General features: G+C 45.8%; 1 protein-coding gene across 1 annotated transcript; it reads left to right on the top strand.

Moving 5' to 3' along the window:
- Positions 1-8,149: 8,149 nt before the first annotated feature.
- On the top strand, positions 8,150-21,071 carry gareml (GRB2 associated, regulator of MAPK1-like; the record flags this gene model as incomplete). The annotated part of the gene is made up of 7 exons (XM_079525453.1): positions 8,150-8,281; positions 10,432-10,572; positions 14,809-14,939; positions 16,148-16,313; positions 17,090-17,970; positions 19,800-19,969; positions 20,462-21,071. The coding sequence occupies exons 1-7, from the start codon at positions 8,170-8,172 to the stop codon at positions 21,069-21,071; spliced, it is 2,211 nt and encodes a 736-aa protein (XP_079381579.1). The 5' UTR covers positions 8,150-8,169.
- Between the last annotated feature and the right edge of the window lie 922 nt (positions 21,072-21,993).

Raw genomic sequence — 21,993 nt, 5'->3', positions numbered from 1 at the left:
CCAATTCAGGCTTGAGTCTCTAGTTACTGTGTTGTCTTCTCAAGCATCCTTATTATTCAGACATTTCCCATTGAACCCATCATGTTAGGCTCCACAGAGTTATGGACTTTAGATCATATTTACTTGCCTTCTCTTGTCTTTTTCTTTTACTTGGCCCCTTCCTTCAGATTAGACTGTTGAGCTCTTTAGAGGCCTGCAAGAGTCTGTGAAAGGATTCCTGTAAATGGCAAGGTGGGCAAACTATCATCTCAAGTGGCTGATCACTAGGTGAACAGCCGTGAAGATAAATAAGATTAACTTTCCAAATGAAAGAAGAAAATATTAGTGAAACAAAGTAACCGTTTCAGATAGGTATATCAATGATCAATCCATCCATGTGTATATGTGTGAAATGGAGGTGAGGCACTGATTAACAAATTAAAACGGTCTACTTAAATAGTACATACGGTAGATTAAACTTTTTTCCCACATTTCTTTTCCCCCAAGGTAGCAGAGGTATATGCCTCTGTTTAATATAGTAATTCACATTACAGACATTTCCCAAGAACTGCTCTCATAGCAAGTCTTGTGCTAGAGACTCTTGTGTGGTGTAGTATGGCATAGGGATAAACCCTGCCCATTGTAAATATAGACACTTCAGAATTAGAAAAACAAATCCAGTATGCATGTGATGTCAGATACCAATATAGCCAGTAGGTGGTGCTGTTTCTCCACATAAATTGACTACTGGTTGTTTGATTGGCATAAGTTACAAGAAAGGTTGTACAACAATGGTGTGTGTGTGTGCGTGTGTACCGCCTCCTGCATTGAGTTTGACTGATGTACATTGTGCACAATAGACTGATTGCATTAGTACTTGATTATGATAATAGACTATTTATAGAGCACTTAACAAATTTACAAAGTGCTTGAGGAAGAAAAATCGAATCAAACATGTGAAAAAAAGTGCTGTATGAAAATTATCTCAACAATAGAAAGTTGACATCTAAATGGTGGAAAGGCCCTTTGATAAAAGCCAGTAATAATAATAAAATAAAATGGAAATCAAATGACTCCCTGTTCTTACACCCTCAAGCAGGTCAGGAAGAAGTCCCAAGATTAACCCAAACAAAAGGGCTTCTTCCAATGCTGCAGATATAAATTGAACCGAATATTCCCTTATTTGTGAGTTGGTAAGCTACAGTAGGATGGTGAATATCTCCAGCCTTCTGTGAGCAGTATCAGTCATAGTCCCCATCTAAATGTCTGGAATAAATCCTCAGAGGACAGTTGTTTAGAGCTATCTGGTGACTAGTCACAGCAATGCAACCTCCTTCCTTGGCTTGCTAATCATTTTTTCTTCCACATTTTTGAAATGTTTTTACAGACCTAACCTAACAGTATATCAATTGAAAATTATACAACAGGTAAAATGCCTGACATTGCACATATGAAGTCGCTTCAGGTAACCGGTTTCACATATTCACCATATGATTAAGAACTACTGTTATTCTTTTTTCTTTTCTTTTTTCTAAATGAATGATGGAGAACCAAACTTTCTGTCTAGTAGCCAGAGGCGTTAGGATTGAAAATGGGAGCCATCCATCGTCCATTTGAAGATCGAAGACTCATGGAGGGACATGTAGCTCCAGCCAGGGAATTCTTTTTTTAGCTGGTTTCAAAAAGCGGATTTCTGGTAAGTTGTAAGATAAGATGTGAATTTTAACTCTTTGATTACAGCTCGGAGAACAAACTCCTTAATTTTATTTTAAGACATTAAAACATCATTAGAAATGTAAGTTTAAGTGTTCTTTTTTTTTTTTTTGAATAAATAAGAAATTTAGCAGTGATTTGACTGAATGTCTGAGAGATGGTCTTTGGAATATAGGGGCAAATTCCATGGTGATCAAATTCACAAGGGCACTTGGACGACACATAAACCTTATGGCATATAAGCTTTCCTCAGGTTTGCAAGTAATGCTGAAGAGATCTGTAGATTCTGTACACAATCATCCATAAGTGAAACCTACTGAATACCACATAGTGCTTTAGCTTTCTTTTTTATACCTAATAATGTGATGTGTAGTTGAATGCCATGGACTTTGGACCCCCACATTCAACTCAACTGGATCAGAAGGACTAACTTGACTGATTTCAGACAGTTTTCCTGTGAAATTATTTCAAGTTTGACCCTATTCCCTTGTGCTGCCTTACATAGTGACGTAGAATCTCCACATAAAGTGTAACCTGCATAATGACCCACCTGCATGTTGAAGGGTTATATGTTATTGAAACAGCAGCAGCTGGAGTCTTGCAAGAGTTTACTTCCGTTGACCTCCTTTTCTTCATCATTCAGAACAGCCTGTTAAAAGGAGTAGTTCGCACCCCAAAAATACTTATTTTCTATCTATTACATTGATATTTATTTATTTATTTTGTTTTTGTCACATTCCTAAGCCAATAATTCGATGACCGGGTGGCTAAGTATTAGGAGACTATTTGAGTCCTATACAGTAACAGGATAGACTGTTCATAGCTGCAGGTTATCAAATTATTGGCTTATAGGAATTCAAAGCTTCATCTCTTTAATATACAGAAAATAAATGTTCAGGTTGTGATTTCAATTTTATCCATGGAGAGAACTCTTTAAGTTCATAGTGTTTCAATTTTTGTTTGTTAATTTTTTGTTTCGTTTCATCACTTACGATTTCAATTGTTTGTCCTACAACAGTATATCCTCTTTGAATTTTCTGTCTTGATTGGATCATACAACAGGTATGGTTTACTAAGAGCTGTAGAGGTATATGATTGCTATGGGAATATAGAACTATTTAACAAAAGATACCACCCCAAAAATTTAACTATACTAGAAATGAGTGATGAATCTATCTTAGGTATGCTGCCCTGCTAAGATTAAGGAGGAAGTTATACTCTGTCCTAATATACAGTAAATGTCACTGTAGTAGAGAGTGTCAGTCAAAGTCAAGGGAGGTACGGTATGCACAGTGAAATATGACAGTTATCACTGCCTAGGTATTTTAGAGTGATATATTTAGGAAGAATTCATTTTCAAATTTTAAGTCATGTCAACATGACTTAAAATGTGAAAAAAAATTAATGGAATGTTGTGTTAATACCATCCTGTGAGCTTATTATGTAAACTATGTGTTATTGTGTGTTATGGCCCATTGGTGTTTAGTATTGACTACTCATGGTGAGTATGCTTGGGCAGGCCTGTCCTCCTGTCCACATTGGTACATTTTAAAATATTAGTTATTCCTGGACCTGCAGTCCTTATTACTGAAGAAGAACACAGTGGACATTGAATTATAGGCCAAAGCACTTTCATGTACTCAACTCAGCCCCCTACATGGAAATAATTGTACAATTATTTAATTAAAAGAGTAAGCTGAAAGACTGATTACGGGTCATGGAGCATGACTCGGTTACGAGGGACGGTGCTGATTATGCTTTATTTAGACAAGATTTATATAGACTGTCACTTGGCCCTCAAGTCTGCTGGTCTGACTGCTGCCATTTGAGTGCTGCTTCCGACCTTTCAGGTTTTTAATGGACGATAAGGGCAGTCAAAAAGCTGGCAATAGCAACTTCCACCTGGACCTGTCTGCTGTCTTTACCATCTTGCCAAGCAGTGCTCCTCGCCTCCTTTCAACAGGGCTGGGTCTATTCCTCTCTAATTGACTCTTATCACATCATTTTGATGATAAGAGCATCATCACATGCATATGATCAAAAAGCTGTTCTAAAAAACATATTAACCTCTATTAATGTACATGTATTATAACTTAGAGAAGAATGACTAATGGGGTTTCTTGCTAATTATTTCCACGAGAATGATGTCCTCTCTCGGTGGGTGGTAAGTCTGCCACTCCACTCTGCTGGCTTTGTAAGAAAACAAAGATTAGGATTTAGGTGTTATGCCTATATATATATATTTAAAATGATATCTTTAGCAAAATTGTACTTTTTCCTGTCATCGCGGGAGGAACACTTTGTCTAAATGTGTGAACTCTGTTTGAGAGCAGTCCATGATCTGTATAACGTTAAACAGGAGTCACTTTGTTATCTTAAACTGTTCCGAGAGGGGTTAGATTATGACATTAATTTAGAGTGGCATGACACGATTCAGGTCGACCATAGGTAGCCTGGGCTAAATAAATTACATCAACACCTAATAGTCAAGACCCTAGTTTTAGAACCACTGCTCTAGTGTCTAGAGCAGTGGTTCTAAAACTATTCATATCAAGGATAACCATATCGATATGCAATTTGGCCACGGACCCCCATCTGAAAAGATTCTGTGCCAGGGACCCCCATAAGAGATCTATATATTTTTTATTCTAAATTATTCTAGATTTTTGCAGACCTACAAGTCTACAATCTGTTCACAATCTGTCCCAATGGGAGACCCCATTGGGACAACTTCAAAGGACCCCTGGGCCCAGGGGTTCCTCCATCTCACTTTGAGGACCCCTGGGCCCAGGGGTTCCTCCATCTCACTTTGAGGACCCCTGGGCCCAGGGGTTCCTCCATCCCACTTTGAGGACCCCTGGGCCCAGGGGTTCCTCCATCTCACTTTGAGGCCTTTGGAAGTCCCTTAAGGAACTGGGCTGTAACAACAGGCTCAAAACAAAGATCACGAATCTCAACATTAAAATAAATGGCTCGCTGATCTCTGATAAGCTGAACGTGGCTAACTGCCTAAATGGTTTCTTCACAACCATAGCTTCCACACTGGTGGACAAGTTGCCCTCCCATTCAGGCCTTTATGGAGAGCAGCATATAAGATCTTTTTACAAAAGTCTTGGTGCTGTTGAGGACAGCTTCAAAATCTCGTCCGTATCAACAGAGGACGTGTTACTAAAACTCAGCGCCTTACAGCCAACTAAGGCTACTGGCCATGATGGTATCCCCACTAAGTTCCTCAGAGATGCAGCGGTTTCTATTGCCCCCGTTGTGGCTCACATTACAAACCTGTCCATCAGACAGGGCCATGTCCCACAGGAATTCAAACTTGCAAGAGTAGTTCCTCTCTATAAAAAGGGTAGCAAGTTGGACCCTGGGAACTACCGCCCTGTGTCCATCCTTTGTTCCATCTCAAAGGTCATAGAGAGACTAGTATATGAACAGATAAATTCATATCTGCTTAATAACAAGCTTCTTTTTGAATTCCAGTCAGGCTTCAGAAAATCTCACTCCACTGATACATGTCTGTTATACTTTACTGATAGCATCAGACGTGAGGTTGACTCAGGCAAGTACTGCGGCATGGTCATGCTGGACCTTCAAAAGGCTTTTGACACTGTGAACCACTCCATACTGCTAAACAAGCTGAAGGCAATCGGTTTTGATGGCCCATCGTTAAACTGGGTGAGATCTTACCTTGAGGGAAGGAAACAGGTGGTCGATGTGAATGGTACCCTGTCTACTTCCCTCCCAGTAGAGTGTGGGGTCCCCCAAGGGAGCATCCTAGGGCCTCTACTGTTTCTAATTTATGTAAACGACATGAACTCGGCATGTAAATGCAATCTGTTCTTGTTCGCAGACGACTCAGCTCTCCTGGTCTCGGACAAAGATAAGTCGCAGGTCGAGAGAGTACTCAGCACAGAGCTCGGTAGCATCTGTCTTTGGCTCTCCGACAACAAATTGTCACTGCACCTAGGGAAAACTGAGTCTATTCTGTTTGGTTCAAGTCATAACCTCAACAAGTCCCCGGGCTTCACAGTTAGAGTGGGTGACAGTGTGGTCACAAATAGGGAAGAGGTCACTTACTTGGGTTGTATACTAGATAACAAACTCACGGGTGAAAAAATGGCAATGAAAGTGATCTCAAAGGTCAACCAGAGAACTCGTTTCTTGGGCAGGATATCCCCTTATGTCAACAGCAGTGCTATGAGGATCTTGGCCGGTGCCCTCATCCAGTGCCACTTTGACTATGCTTGTACTTCATGGTACAGAGGTATCTCCAAGCTATTGAAAACAAAGCTGCAGACCTCCCAAAACAAGCTTGTGAGGTTACTACTAAAATTGAACCCCAGGTCTCATCTTACCTCTGCCCACTTTAGTAGCCTGGGATGGCTAAGAGTGGAGGAGAGAGTATCTCAGCTCTCATTGTGTCTGGTCTTCAAGATCCTAGATGCCTCTGTTCCTAAGTACCTGCTGGGCTACCTGCCCAGAGTGAGGGATGCTCACAGGTACTCAACCAGAGGAAGTCCATATGATCTAGTTCCCCCCAGTTTCAGGACACTCAAGGGAAAAAATGCTTTTTACTACGCAGCCACTACTCTGTGGAATGCACTCCCTCCAGCCCTGAAATCCCTAAATTCTATTGCAAGATTTAGGAAAGACCTGAAATCATGGCTCCATCTACACACTAACTGGTCATAGTTAGCTTCCGACCCTGGATAGCCCATCTCCCATGCTCTGGACTATTCTCTCAGGGTACCTCTTGTCCTATGTATATAGCTCCCAGCCTTATATATAAGGATTATTTATTATATGTTCCATGGTTGTTTTGTTTGTACAGTATGTTTGTGTATAGTTTCATGTTTCAAAGTGGACCACAATGGAAACAAGCCAAGGCTTTTTTGTGTCTAAGTCCATTTGGCGTTTTTTAAAATGATGTCATTTTCTGTCATTTTCTTAAACTGCCAATAAAGTATTCTATCTATCTATCTATGGGCCCAGGGGATCCTCCATCTCACTTTGAGAACCACTGGGCCCAGGGGTTCCTCCATCTCACTTTGAGGACCCCTGGGCCCAGGGGTTCCTCCATCTCACTTTGAGGACCCCTGGGCCCAGGGGATCCTCCATCTCACTTTGAGAACCCCTGGGCCCAGGGGTTCCTCCATCTCACTTTGAGGACCCCTGGGCCCAGGGGTTCCTCCATCTCACTTTGAGGACCCCTGGGCCCAGGGGATCCTCCATCTCACTTTGAGAACCCCTGGGCCCAGGGGTTCCTCCATCTCACTTTGAGGACCCCTGGGCCCATGAGGGGTTCCTCCATCTCACTTTGAGAACCACTGGGCCCATGAGGGGTTCCTCCATCTCACTTTGAGGACCCCTGGGCCCAGGGGTTCCTCCATCTCACTTTGAGGACCCCTGGGCCCAGGGGTTCCTCCATCTCACTTTGAGGACCCCTGGGCCCAGGGGATCCTCCATCTCACTTTGAGAACCCCTGGGCCCAGGGGTTCCTCCATCTCACTTTGAGAACCCCTGGGCCCAGGGGTTCCTCCATCTCACTTTGAGGACCCCTGGGCCCATGAGGGGTTCCTCCATCTCACTTTGAGAACCACTGGTCTATAGCAAGGTCTGGTTTCGCAAACATTCATTTCCAGGCCATGAACCCCAAATAATCAGAACTGGCCGCCCGCAGTCCCACACCCTGACAAGCACTTGTAATTGTAGGAGTTGATGGCATAAGCCTACTACCACATTACATTAGTTTGACTCGAGGCTTTGACTGAGCTTGTAGATCGGCTATTTTTAATGTTTTTGCCACTTTATTTTTTGACAATTTAGCCAATGGTTGAGCATTTTATATATAGGTTGGTTACTTTTGACGTAATAATAGTCTCATTATTAATGTATTTATTTAGTATTATTTATTTGTATTTAAAAGGTCTTAAATATTCCTTAAATTGTCAATGAATAGATAGCTTACCCTACCCATATACACTCTGTATGTTGGTTTGCTTACTGTTGACTGAGAGAATTAACAATGTTGCACAAGCTAATCATCTGAGTCCCAAAATCATTTGATGACATGGGGGTCCCAACCCCACCGTTTGGGAACCATTGATAGAGGGCCAGGGGCAGGGTGCGCTCATGGTCCAGAGAGAGCCAGACCATTCCCCAACTAGGACGTTTCCTCCGGTCTGTTCGCTGCTCTGACTGGAGGAGGGCCAGCCTCCAGACAGAGAGAGAGGAGGAGAGGAGGTGTCGGCGGATCCACGGGGACAGAGAGAGAGAGACTAGAGAGAGAGAGAGAGGGTTTGCGTTCCCTCCGCCCCCGCGAGAGCCTGCGTGCACTGCATGCAATGCACACCCTATCTATTCAAACATGGCGAGACTCTGTGCCCTTCTAACACCATCGGCCCCACGGACTCCGCCACCGGCTCTGGAAGTCTCTGGTACTGCGAGCCCGTGAAACCACTATGACCCGAGAGGATGGACAAGTTGTCGGCGAGCCTTTCGGAGATATCGTGGAGCCCGTTGGCTCTGCCGCTAGACGCGGTGGTCAGCAAGTTCCGTCTGCCCACATTGGTCCGTCTCGCCCACGGTAAGAAGAAGAGCGGAGCTTTCTGAGTGGTTTTCTTTCTCTATTTTCCCACGGAGATACGACCCGAACGTCACAACTTTAGGGCTGTTGCATCCTAAACAATCGCCTGTTTTAGATCCGTTGTATCGCCGTCCTTGTTTACGCACAGACGCATAGACCCGTTACTCGTTAAACTACTGTCAAAAACTACTAACTAGAATAGAGTTGCACAGAAAATCTCCTTCAAAACTTTATATCAACTCACCCTTTACATTTAATAATGCTTATGTAGTAGGCTATGCTCTCCGAAAATGCATTTGTTCTTTATTCTTGGGTGTCATGGACAAAGTTGTTATAGGCTGCCCAGAAAGCCACAAAGTGCCTGTTGTGTTGCTGAAGTGCTGCTCAATTCTTTTCATATGTAAATGATGTAATCTGTCGGTGAATGTTCTGAATACTAACGAGCGGCGAAGAGGAAACATTCAAGTTTCCTACATTCCCACTGAACACGAGCGCGCACCCTGTCACGGTTCCCAACAATACGCACCACGATTTGGCGTGCGTGCGTGTGCAATAGGAGAGAGAGTGGGTGTTCATTAACCGGACTTCGTTTATCCTACAGATGACTAGTTGTTAGCACAAGCAGTCAGCCCCATGGAGGTTATTTATTTACAATGTGATGCCATCATCAATTTCTGGATATTATGCCCTATATTGCCTATTCATCTGACTATTTATGACTATTTCGTTTCGTTTATAACGTCCTGTCAGCAACAGCAACGCATGGTAGGAAAGTATCACCAACCAAAAGCAAGATGAGATGTAGTCTAGTAAATAAATAAATGACTGACAATTCTTTCTGGTATAAAAGTTCCCTGTCCAGCAGGTATTTGAATATCTTATGGAAACTATAACCCATTATGGATTGCTATTGTGGAAATCACCTCATCAAAAGCATCATTGAACCAACGCATCAATGTTCTGCCCAGCCATTTGCCCTGTTTTCGTTGTAATGGTTGGACATTATTTCCTGTCAAGTTTCACAAAATCCACAGATTAATAATAATAATAATAATAGAATAATACAAATTAAAAGTAGACAATACCCTGCAAATATGGCTTTATGTTCAAAGCTCATTGATTTAAAGATGCCGCTAAAGGTTTTAGTGCAAGTTGCAACAGGTAACACACTCCGGGTATCCAAACAGCAGTGGAAAAAGGCAAAAGACCATTTTTTGATTAAGCACTCCACCACTGTCACTGTCACAAGGCAGAAATAAATATTTCTGACCTCTCATCAGCAATCCTGTTTCTGTCAAGCTTGACTGTGTCCCCAGCCCAGATGTCCACTACCATTTTTCACTTATTCAGAAGTGTGTGTGTGTGTGTGTGTGTGTGTGTGTGTGTGTGTGTGTGTGTGTGTGTGTGTGTGTGTGTGTGTGATGTGTGTGATGTGATTGAATTGTGCCATTGTGCTCTCAGCAGAAATCAATGCTACTGTGCTACATGATGGCTTTAGTGGAAGCTGGAAAGGGCCCTCGTGTGTGCGTGTGTGTGGGTGTGTGCGCGCACACACCACGCATTGTCGTCTAATAGGAGGTTGCCAGATAGCGGGGTCCTCATGAGCAGGTTAGGGGTGGAGAGCCATCACTGATAGGGGTAATTACCTAGTCCCAACAGACTGAATACTGTGTGTGTGTGTGTGTGTGTGTGTGTGTGTGTGTGTGTGTGTGTGTGTGTGTGTGTGTGTGTGTGTGTGTGTGTGTGTGTGTGTGTGTGTGTGTGTGTGTGTGTGTGTGTGTGTGTGTGTCACGTTGCGGTATTGCAGTGTCTGTGTTCTGTGTTTGTGTCTGTGTGCTTGTATGTTGACAGTAGGGGGTGGGGTTAGAACAGCAGTTGGGTTTGTTGTGTGAGTGTGCCCTTTACAGGGTTTGGGGAATGTACATCTGTTATCTATGTAAATATATTTTGTATAACCCTGGGTCTCTGTGTATTGTATTTGTGTTTTCCATAGATTTAATTATCACCGTATAGGATTAGAAAATGTCATTTTAAGGTCACTTGTCCGTGTCTGTTGCTTGCGTGTAACGGTTACACGCAAGCAAGGGTTACCATACGGGGTTACCGTGAGTGTAACCCATTTCTCTTTTAATTGTTTGCGTGTGTTCCAGGTGAGTGTGTGGAGGGTCTCACAGAGGAAGATGTGGTTCTATTGCATTCCTGTCGACAGTGGACCACGGTGACAGCCCACAGCCTGGAGGAGGGACACTATGTCATAGGACCCAAGATAGACATCCCACTGCAGTACCAGGGTGAATACACACATGCACATGCAGACACACACGCACACATCACATACATACTGTTATGCACTCGGGGCTCTAAAGGGCGCTCTGTCCAACATTTTGGTTCCAAACAAGATAACTTGAAAACTACTGACTGTATTGTCATGGGTTTTGCTGTGCATTTTGGTGACCCCACAGCCTTTCCACTAGAGCCACCCTCCAGCCAACATTTCCAGTTGCGAGTAACCCTTGAAAACCACAGGGCACGCGACAACGCTTTTCCCCACTCCCATGTTAATGAATGAATGACCGGCCGCGCACGGACAAAAGATTTACCTTTTCCCACATGCATTCTCATTGAAATGCATTAACCATAACCAGACATCCCAGGTTTGGCCACGCTTTGTTTGGGTGGGTTTCCAGTGTATAGCAGCACGGCTGCTATGCTAGCAGCGCTTTTTAGATGTTTTTCTCTTGTTTTTTTTCTAAGATAGCATGAAGTGAAATAGCAACACATTCAAAAACATGCTGATTAGGTCAAACTTGTACTGCTGTCTGCTTCTCGTGTGGAATTTGTCTTTACAAGAGCAGACAGATTTGACAGCATAGTGGGTGCTGTCTGTCACAACACACACACACACACACACACACACACACACACACACACACACACACACACACACACACACACACACACACACACACACACACACACACACACACACACACCTCCGGCCACTGTTTTTTCCCAGGCATCCACCCACTGGCAGCCATGGTGCGTGACCTTACCTGACTCTCATCCAATCCAAGCCACTGAGCTTGTCCTCTAAGTGCCTCCTGGTCATCAATGGACCCAGCCAGCGTTACCTCACCAGGGCTTCGTCCCCATCACATTCCCATTGTTCCAAGTGTCCATCCAGTAGCGTCGCTCCCTGTGTAACAGGATCCTAATGCCTCCGCTCCGCTGCTTCCTCTTTTGATGGGAGCGCTGATGTCACCCCCGACTGCTGTGTCTGAGCCTTCCTCGGCTCAGTAATCAGAATAATGAAAGATGTCTCAAGGACCGGATGGTCAGGGGGATGTTTTTTTGTGGCTTTCGCCTTTATTTTATTTTTTATTTTTTATGGAGGGATAGACAGTAGGCTGACAGGAAATGGGGAGAGAGATGGGGGGGTGACATGCAGTAAAGGCCGTCGGGATCGGGAGTCGAACCCGCGGCACACTGCCAGACTGGATTACCAGCCAAGGTGCCTGGACCGCTGAGGGGGGGTGGGGGTGAAGTTGAGATCAGGGTCATTGTAGAACTTGCATTATTGACATTTTAACTGAAATTCCAATCTAGGGCCATTTCAAATTACCTAACCTGTATTAGTTGACCGATCTTGTGGATGCTCTCTTAATGTAACAGATTCTTATTGGATTTAGTGTATACAACAGCAACAACAAAGATTTTGCTGTTATTAGGCCTGTAGGATGTTATTGGAGTTGTTTATTTTAACATAGCTGCTCTTTATTCATTGTCATATAGAGTAGTACAATTACAATGTAGTGTCATAGTGTGGGAACAATCCTATTCTGAGGTTGTTTCAGTGAATATCTTGTGTTTGTGGATGAAATGTTATCTATTTATTTTGAGTGTCTTTCAAAAGGAGTAGGTTGTATCATGGCCACCAGGTCTGTCACGCTGGAAGACCTGATTTGTTTGTGGAAGGAAGGGAATGGAAAGTTTCATTGTCCAAAGTACCTTTGGACATACAGTGGGCCGACCTGGAATTTGTCCTCTGCATTGAACCCATCCTAACTATTAAGTGCAATGAGCAGCGCCCGAGGAGAATTTAGGGGGCAATGTACTTTAACGTGATACAAACAGGAGTCAGGATCGAACCGGGAACCTTCCGATTCCCAGTCAACCACCTGTAGGAGATAGTTAAATGAAAGTCCTGATCCCTATTGCTCTTGTGAATCATGGCGGTAACAGTAGATCCGTCCACATCAGCTTCTTCCTCGCTGCTGTGTGCTGTAGTCGCACGTGATGGCAGTCTGTCATCGTTCGTACCGTTAAGCGGTACACTCGATACATTGAGAACACATCCTATATATAAACAGGAAAAATGAATCAATTTGGATTGCTTTGATCTCTCTTTACAGGATGACGAATGAGCTAGTGTGTTTGCGGAATCATCGTAGATGAGCTAACGTCTGCTTGATGATGTCATACAGGAAGTACAAATAGGCTTAGGAGGAGAGCAATATAGGTTCCCCCTGGGATAGACAACAGGATGTCCCCCCCCCCCTCTGTCTCTCTCCCCATCACTCCTGAATGAGTAGCGGATGACTGAAGGTTAGATGAAAAACAGAACAGCTGAATGATCCACTGAGGTAAGTAAGTACACCCTCGAACACCCAAGTGAAGGGGAACCAACACCCATAGACAATAAAATCCTTAGTATTATTTTAACCAATTAAACCCTAGGCTACTTCATTGACTGGAGTCCCTTAAGGCTTTATCCTTGCCCCACGCCTTTTTTCTCTTTGCCAAAATAGTGTGTCTGCAATTTTTGATCATTGTTCGCCTATAATTCCGCGTCCAGAAGAATAGGGATGTGGTTCACATGGTTAACTCTAATTAAGGGCCATTCACACAGAGCACTATAACTATAACTATAAAAACATAGTTTTAAAAGTCAAGTGAATGGCAGAGTTCACACCTACTATATATATTGTTATAGTTACTGTACTCTACTGTGCTCTGTACTGTACTGTATTGTAGTGTACTGTGCGGGGGTCCCCGGAACATCCAGACCCCCAGGAACGCGCCCAGGGTGCTGGCCCGTTTTCGGCGAGCCGCCCCGCGTCCGAAATGGTCGAGAAATGACGGAGTTACGATGTGGGGGTCCCCGGAACATACAGAGCCCCAGGAACGGCCTAGGGCTCGTACTGTAGTGTACTCTGTGCCACTTTACTCTGTGCTGTACTCTACTGGCCACTTTAGGTGTTGCAGCTTTCCGTGCTCGGACATACAGACACAGAGACAGACATACGGACATACGGACATAGCTCCGTAATGGAGCAGAGGCACCGCTCAAAAATATACAATGGTGAACCATATAGTTATAGTGCTCCTGGAGCCAACCAATATGAGCCTAAATATTGTTCTCATATTTGAAGGTCCATTGTTGTTTGCAGGAAGACGTCTTGCTAAACGATGTTGAATGTTGGCCTTTGCTGTCCGATTTGTACGTTCGGCAGACATTGCCTAAGCGTGACAGGATAGGTCTGCTATAATTTAGCATTTGGTTTGTTTTTATTGGCTGGTGAAGCGTTCCGTTCAGTCACCTTGCGCCTTGGCTGCTGTCGGTGGGGGGCCTGTTGAAATGTAGCACCACTCTTGTTGTTTGAGGTGGAAGTGGCTCCTTATCCTCAGTGCAGTTTGAACGGGAGGAGAGGAGAGGAGAGGAGAGGAGAGGAGAGGAGAGGAGAGGAGAGGAGAGGAGAGGAGAGGAGAGGAGAGGAGAGGAGGGGAGGAATGTGGACATGTTGGCCTGGCGCTTATTATTCTGCTTGGCCTGCCAGACTGGGAAAAAAAACCTTTCTGATCTCTTTCTCACACACACGCACGCATGCACGCCACAGGTCTCACTCGCTGCATCCCACACACACACACACACACAACATAAAACAGACGCAAACACAGAGACACTTGGAATGAGTGCTACTGCTTCCTTTCCTTATCCGGAATACTTGGATCAGAGAGAGAGAGAGAGAGGCAGAGAGAGAGAGAGAGAGGGGCAGAGAGAGCAGAAGTGTGTAAGATTTACGGATGGGGGGGGGGGGGGGGGGGGGTTGTGTGTGTGTGAGTGTCGCCATGGTGATGTGTCTCTGCTCTGCGTAAGAATGGGGGTCCTTTATTGGTTGCCATGCCAACCACCATCAGCTGTCAATTGACTGACAGAGAGCCAGGTCGTAGGTCACTGAGGTGAAACTTGTGCCCCCCACCCGTGTGTGTGTGTGTGTGTGTGTGTGTGTGTGTGTGTGTGTGTGTGTGTGTGTGTGTGTGTGTGTGTGTGTGTGTGTGTGTGTGTGTGTGTGTGTGTGTGTGTGTGTGTGTGTGTGTGTGTGTGTTTAAGTTAGGAGGGTTGATAATACAAACAGGAAGAAAGGGAAAAAAACAAGAAACAAACACAAAGAGAGAGAGAGAACAAATTAAACAAAGACAGAAAGAAAGCAAGGAAACAACTTAACCCTCTCCTCTCCTCTCCACAGGGAGGTTCAAGCTCCTTGACGAGGACAGGGACATCAGAGATCCGGTCCAGTTCTTCTCCAGTGTGGAGGAAGTTGCAGGGGCGTTCCCCGACCGGGTCTTTGTCATGGAAACCATCACCTTCAGCGTCAAGGTTTGCTCTCACACTGTTTCCCTGATATAATAATACTCAGCTGCAGTCTCAATATGTTGTGGGTGTGTAGAACATCGAAAATAGCCCATCTCCAACGTCTGTGAGCTTGTGGAGCTTGTGTGACACCGGCACTCAAGTGCATGTACTAGGCTTTACCTTTCTATGCAAAGATTAATTTTCATTTCAACACTGAATTTGTCAACTAATCTATTTCAGTCAAATAACTCACAAATACAATGAACCAATATCTTGGCGTTCAGGGCAGGCTCTGCTGAATTTTTCTCCCTGCTCAATTAGATAGATAACCATCACTATCATGAACCATTACGAGCAGGGAAATAGATATACAATAACAACCGCCCATGGGGAACAGAACTAATAGCAGAGCCCCACTGGTGGTGCTGGGGTGGCAGTGGGAGAAAACAGAACATAACAACAAACCAGGGATGCCCATACATGTGCAGAAGGAACACAGAAAGAACACCGACTTAGGTGAGCTTAAGTAACCCGCCCAATTGGTCAGCTGATCGCCACGTCAGCGTATGATGTATGGGACTTGCACTGTATAGAGCGTCGCAGTCCCGCCCCCTTTCATGACGACGCCAGGCCCAGGAAATAATTCCCCATGCATTTTGCCCATAGACATTTCAAGTGTTGTACCCTGCCCTTTATTTATTTTTTCTAATTATTTGTTCGGCCCAAAAAAATGTGTTTATTGTCATGATTTGTCACGATCCGAGTTGGCTTTGTTCGAGGCTTACAGATCTTTAAATAAATACTTTTTGATGTCTATGGGAAAAATGCATGGGGAATTATTTCCTGGGCCTGTCGTCGTCATGAAAGGGGGCGTGACTGCGACGCTCTATACACCCACATAGTAATGCACAAGAGTGTTAATGCTGACTGAACTAACTCGCAGGCTACGTATCACTAGTTGAGTTCATCAACAAATCTGTCAATTGTGTTTGCCAACTACACTCCTGCAGAGACCAGTCTTTTTCACATTGGTGGGGTTGCGAATTGAATATACTTATGTTGAGGCCACTGGTAGAATTAAAGGACTATATCTTGAGTCTACTAGTTGAGATGTGCTGTGTGTGTGTGTGTGTGTGTGTGTGTGTGTGTGTGTGTGTGTGTGTGTGTGTGTCTGTGTCTGTGTCTGTGTGTGTATATGCATGTGCGTGCATGTGCGCGTGAGCATGTTGCAGGTGGTGTCGGGAGAGTTCAGCGAGGATAGTGAACCCTACAGCTTCACTCTGCAGGAAGGAGACGAACTGTCACTCATGGGGAAGGCGGAGCTTCTGTGTGCCACGCCCTCCAGGGAGAGGACTGGACTGAGCGCGCTCCTGAGACGCCTGGGAAAGACCCCCAGAAGTAAGGCCTATGGCTACATTCCATACATGCATGTAGACCAAGTAGACTAGAGTAATTCTAAAGAATTACTATTAGTAATAGTAATTGTAAAGTGTAATGTAGCGTCAATAGATGTGTTTTATGTTATATTGAGTGAGTTGCTTCCAGAGAGTACTTTGTTTCTTATTTCACTTGTTTATCTTGTATCCTGTATGGATTCAGGATACGGGGTCAACTGATTGGGTGAAATCCTGAAGTCCCGGAAATGTATTTTCTTTTTCCTAAAGCGCCCTGTCAAACCCACTGAATAGAAATAATTGTGTCCACAGAAAGTGCTTTTCTGCCATACATTTTTAACTTTGGGAACAAAACAAAACATAAACCATAAACAAAAAACATATATACCATATATAATATTCCCCCAGGGGTGTATTTGTATCTATCTTTTCCCCCTCTACACCAAATCATTTAGCTGAAAATAGCTGATCTACAACTCACAATATGTCATGTTGTGATGCATTGTAAGCTTCTACATCTGCTATGTTAGGTATAGTTATCTCTGAGCATCTAACCTTGATGTACAACGGTGGTTCTCAAAGTGGGGTCTGGAGACCGGCTCAAGGGGTCCGTGAGGGTGTCCCAGAGGGACCCTTATTGATTGTTAGGACTCATACAGTATATGTCTGTAACTCTGAGAGTGTACAAATGGAACCAAATGAACCCTTACTTGATGGTTACTTTGTACATGAGTATGTTTGTGTATGAGTGCCTCCATTAACCGTCCTGTGTGTCAGCAGGTAAAACTCCCTGCCTGGTCTGCATGAACCACCGCACCAATCAGAGCATAAGCCTGCCGTTCGCCTGCCGCGGCCGCTTCTGCACGCGCTCCCCACTGGAGCAGGGCATGCTGGGAGCGGAGCATACGGTGCGCAGCATCATCGAGCGTGTGCGGCTGCCCGTCAACGTGTCGGTGCCCTCGCGGCCGCCGCGCAACCCGTACGACCGTCACGCCGTGCGTGAGGGCCACCGCTACAAGCTGCTCAACATCGTCAGCAAGACGGTGGTCCTCTGCATGGTGCTGCGCGGGCGCCACGAGGTGTCGCCCTCCCACTTCCTGCTGCTGCGCTGCATGCCGCGCTTCAACACGGCCGAGGCCTCGGTCTACACCGCCGCCCTGGAGAGCCTGCTGATGAGGCACGCCTTCGACCCGGACGCCTATTCCCGTGCCGTGCGCGAGACGCGGCCCGAGTTGGAGTGCGTGACGGAGGAGTGCGTGAGCCCGAGGCGGGGCGGCGGGTCAGGCCCCTCGTCCCGCCTCTGCGTGGTGTCGGCGCAGGATTCGCTGGTCCCGCAGGCGCTGCAACGCCTCTCGCTCTGGGGCGGGGTGACGGACGGCCTGCCGCGGCGCTGCAGGGACTCGCTGGGCGAAGGGCTGGGGGACGGGCCGGGGGAAGAGGAGCGGGAGTACGTGACGCCAGAGTGGCCGACGGAGGCCGACGTGAGGATCGCAGAGGAGATCCCCTATGAGGAGCTCTGGACCAATCAGAATCACACGGAGGGCTTGGGGAAGGAGCCCAACCTCATCTCTTTCCATTCTACATCGTCCCTGGATGGATCGCTGGGCACCGTGGTGACAAGGATGTCCACTCCACCCCCCGTACCTCCCAAATCAGATGCTGTGAGTTTCCCTATCTCTCTCTCTCTCTCTCTCTCTCTCTCTTTCTTCCATTCTCTTCCTGCTCCTGGTTGTCTGACCAGGCAGCATCCGGTTGTTAAAAGTCAGGATGGCTGGCTTGAATTATTCATTCATTACAGCTTTTAAACCTCTCTGACCACACAAACATACGCATGCATACAGACACACACACACACACACACACACACACACACACACACACACACACACACACACACACACACACACACACACACACACACACACACACACACACACACACACACACACACACACACACACAGAGAGTTTCCTGGAACTGCTGCCACACACAGAAAGCTCTGCACACATTGCAACGCACGAGCATCTCACGGCCAGGCATGCAGAGATATACGGTATACAGTATGCTGTGACCACAACGTTCCAGTGTGTAGTATACATTTCTATGGTGACGGTCTGATGATATGCCAGCCGAGTATAATACTGTACATAGTTGCTGCTTGTGATGTTGGCTCCAATTTAGTGTATTAAATCTAGGTTCACAACACAGATGTTAAAGAAATTAGTTTGATCTGTTATTGTTTTAGCTGACTGTAGATATACTAAATATATATATATATAGACAGTTTAAGTGTTGGAAAAGTGAATTCAGTTTATCTGAGCACTTTCTTTGGCAGCGTAATTGGGATTAAAAGTGCACCCATTCTACACAGTAAAATGTTAATGTGTACAATTTGTCAATTTCTATTTATTAATGTATTAAATACAATTTGGGTTCCAGGTATTTTCGTCCTATAGCTTTGGTTTCTAGTGGTGTGTTCAGTGTTGCAACGCTGAAACTGCACGCGGACCACTTGACCACTTAAAACGGCACCTGTTTTAAAGGGATATTTCACAGTAAAAAAATATACCCCTCTCACCTATTAGGAGGGCAGTATGAGTCACCAGAACCAAGGACGGGTGTTTTCGATTAATCTCTCATGGTTAAAATGTGTGTGTGTGTGTGTGTGTGTGTGTGTGTGTGTGTGTGTGTGTGTGTGTGTGTGTGTGTATGTATAGGAAGGGGCGTGTCTGATCAGATGAATATCAAATATCTAAATGCTGAATCAAGCAATTTAAAAATTAGAGATTATAATGCAGGTTATTTATTAAGTAAATAAGTACTTTCCCCCACCGTTGATGTGAGCTGGCTGGGCGAGTATAGAGTTGGTGTGTGTGTGTGTGTCTGTCTGTCTGTCTGTCTGCCTGCCTGCCTGCCTGCCTGCCTGCCTGCCTGCCTGCCTGCCTGCCTGCCTGCGTGTGTGTCTACGTGTGTGTATGTGTGAACATGTACGTGTGTACGCATGTGTGTGTGGGAGGGAGGGAGGGAGGTTGTGTCTTTTAAGTAGTTGATTTGAATTATAGCCTGTTACATCGAGTCTTCTTCATCCCCTGATATTTAGCCTGCCAGGACGTTTTGTGTGTGTGTGTGTGTTTTTTATGTTAGTGTTTGTAAGTGCTTGTGTGTATGTGTACAGTATGAGTGTGCTGTGTGAATAGCTTGAGAGTGTGGGTGAGTGTGTTTGAGGTGTAAAGGTCATTAAGTTTGACATTTACCCAACCGGAACGCCCGCACGCACGCACGCACGCACGCACGCACGCACGCACGCACGCACGCACGCACGCACGCACGCACGCACGCACGCACACACACACACACACACACACACACACACATACACACACACACATTGAACTTTCTGTGAAATGTTACCCGAAAAAAACACTTTTGTCCGTGAATTTGTGTGTTTTTGTGTGCTGGCATGTGCGTGTACACGTGTTTGTTGGCATAGGTGAGAGAGGAGTGTCGGTTCCTGATCGCCCCTCCCGTCCCCCCTCGCTGTTCTAAAGGCAGCTCGGGACCCAGTCCGGTCCCCAGCCCCCCCGTCCCCCCTCGCTTCCCCAAGGCCTCCACTTCACCCAGACCAAACCTCTCCTTCTACTCCTCTGGCCTGCAGGACAGGTGAGCACACACACACACACACGCACGCACGCACGCACACGCTCACACACACACACACACACACACACACACACACACACACACACACACACACACACACACACACACACACACACACACACACACACACACACACACACACACACACACACAGTGGTTTTATATTATATTATAAGGTGCTCGGGTGGTGCGGTGGCGAAGTAGCTATCACAGAGTCTTGGGGTTCGAATCCACCGTGGGTTTTTTCGAGGGCACATATTAATCCTACGGGCTGGGGCGGCACCTGTCAGAGGGAGTCCGTGGTGGGGGCTCCCCAGGTGAGTTAGATACAACAGCAGTGACAACACACAAATGTGTGAGGGGAGGAAATAATTGACATACTGACTAAAATTGGGTAGAAAAAGCAGGTAAAAAGTGAAAAAGCAATGAAAAGTATTACATGGAGATTTCCGGCTGACAGTGACCATAACCATGATGTCTTGTGTGCCCTAGCTGTTTGCCATCTCCGGACACATCTCTGTATTGTTATCCCTGCTCCTGGGCTGACTGTCCCGCCCCTAACGCCACCCACTCCAGCCCCGAGCCAATCCCTGCCCTCCCTGCTAACACCACAGCCAATCCTCAGCCAGCGCAGGCCACCTGGTTGGAGCCGTCGTGGGTGGACTCCTATACGTCTGGGCCTCGGCTGAGGGCGCCTCCCCCTCAGAGCCGATTTGCTCCCTTTGGAGCGCTCAATCCTTTCAACCGCCAATCGCCTTGTCCCTCTCCCGAGCCCGTAGCCAACCCCGCGTCCGATTCCTACCGAGGTGCCGAAGGGGGCGGGACTTCACCGGGGGTCACCGAAGAGTCGGCTGCCCTTCCAAGCGACCCCACATGGCGCCCTCCTGCCGACCTGTCTGCGCTGTCACTGGAGGAGGTGTCCGCCTGTCTGCGCTTCATCGGCCTATCGGAGGCGGCGGTGGGCGTGTTCCAGAGGGAGCGAATCGACGGCAGCCTTCTGGTGCAGCTGACTGAGGATATCCTGTCACATGACTTCCACCTGAGCCGACTGCATGTCACCAAGATCACACAGTTCATACAGGGCTGGAGACCCAAGATCTAACACACACACACACACACACACACACACACAGACGAGACAGTGCTGTCTTTACTGATAATGTGCCTGTTGGCCATTGAGCCATCCTGAATGTGCCTTCCACTATAGGACCATACTGGCTGCTATAGCCCCACCGGCTGGAGCGCAGTCTCTGCAGGAGGGAAACCATGACACCTTGTGGTGAAACTGTTACTGACACCTAGACTGGCATGGGGTCTGCCTGACATGAACCATAGACTGACTGATTTAGCCTACCAATGTGAAGATGAAATCCAACCCCGGGACTAGTTTACTAACTGACCACAGCAGGCAGTCAGACTTATGCCGATTTATACTCCATGGAGTCAATCTATGAGCTCACAACGTGTTGTGGATGTGACACTTTGTGAGTTTATAGAGCTGCTATTTCCGGCGCGCAACGCCATCGTATGACGGAACATAAATTGAGCATGAGACGGATGCACTGTATTTGTAACACGTGTTAAAACGTATCAAAAAACGTATCTTGTATCATAAGACAACAAAGGTTGGAGACAATGCTTGGATCTGTAATTGCCTGAGGGGTGAACGCACACATACACTCTTGCACATCCACGTGACGATCAAACCTCACCATCTGGATTTTGTTTCAATAGAGCTTGCATTGAAAGGATGTTGTGTGTTGTGTTGCAAGGTTTCACAAGATGAAACGTGTCACACACTCTGGCTCCATATGAAGTTATTTTTTAATTAGTACCCTTTTTGATGAATGGATTATTTCTTATGTTCATTCAGAACTTCCATTAAAAATAAATGTGTGACATGTCATTTGATTGAATATCTGATTGACTCAGCAACCTCTCCAGAAATGTTTGACTGTCATGATTGTCTGATCAGGTGTCTATTTGTTTGTGTGGCCTATAACAGTTTATTATGGTACAGTCAT

The sequence above is a fragment of the Electrona antarctica genome, assembly GCF_951216825.1.
Source record: "Electrona antarctica genome assembly, chromosome: 17".
Lineage (NCBI taxonomy): Eukaryota > Metazoa > Chordata > Actinopteri > Myctophiformes > Myctophidae > Electrona > Electrona antarctica.
The sequence above is the reverse complement of the archived record's forward strand: the minus strand, read 5'-3'. Positions and strand labels throughout refer to the sequence as shown.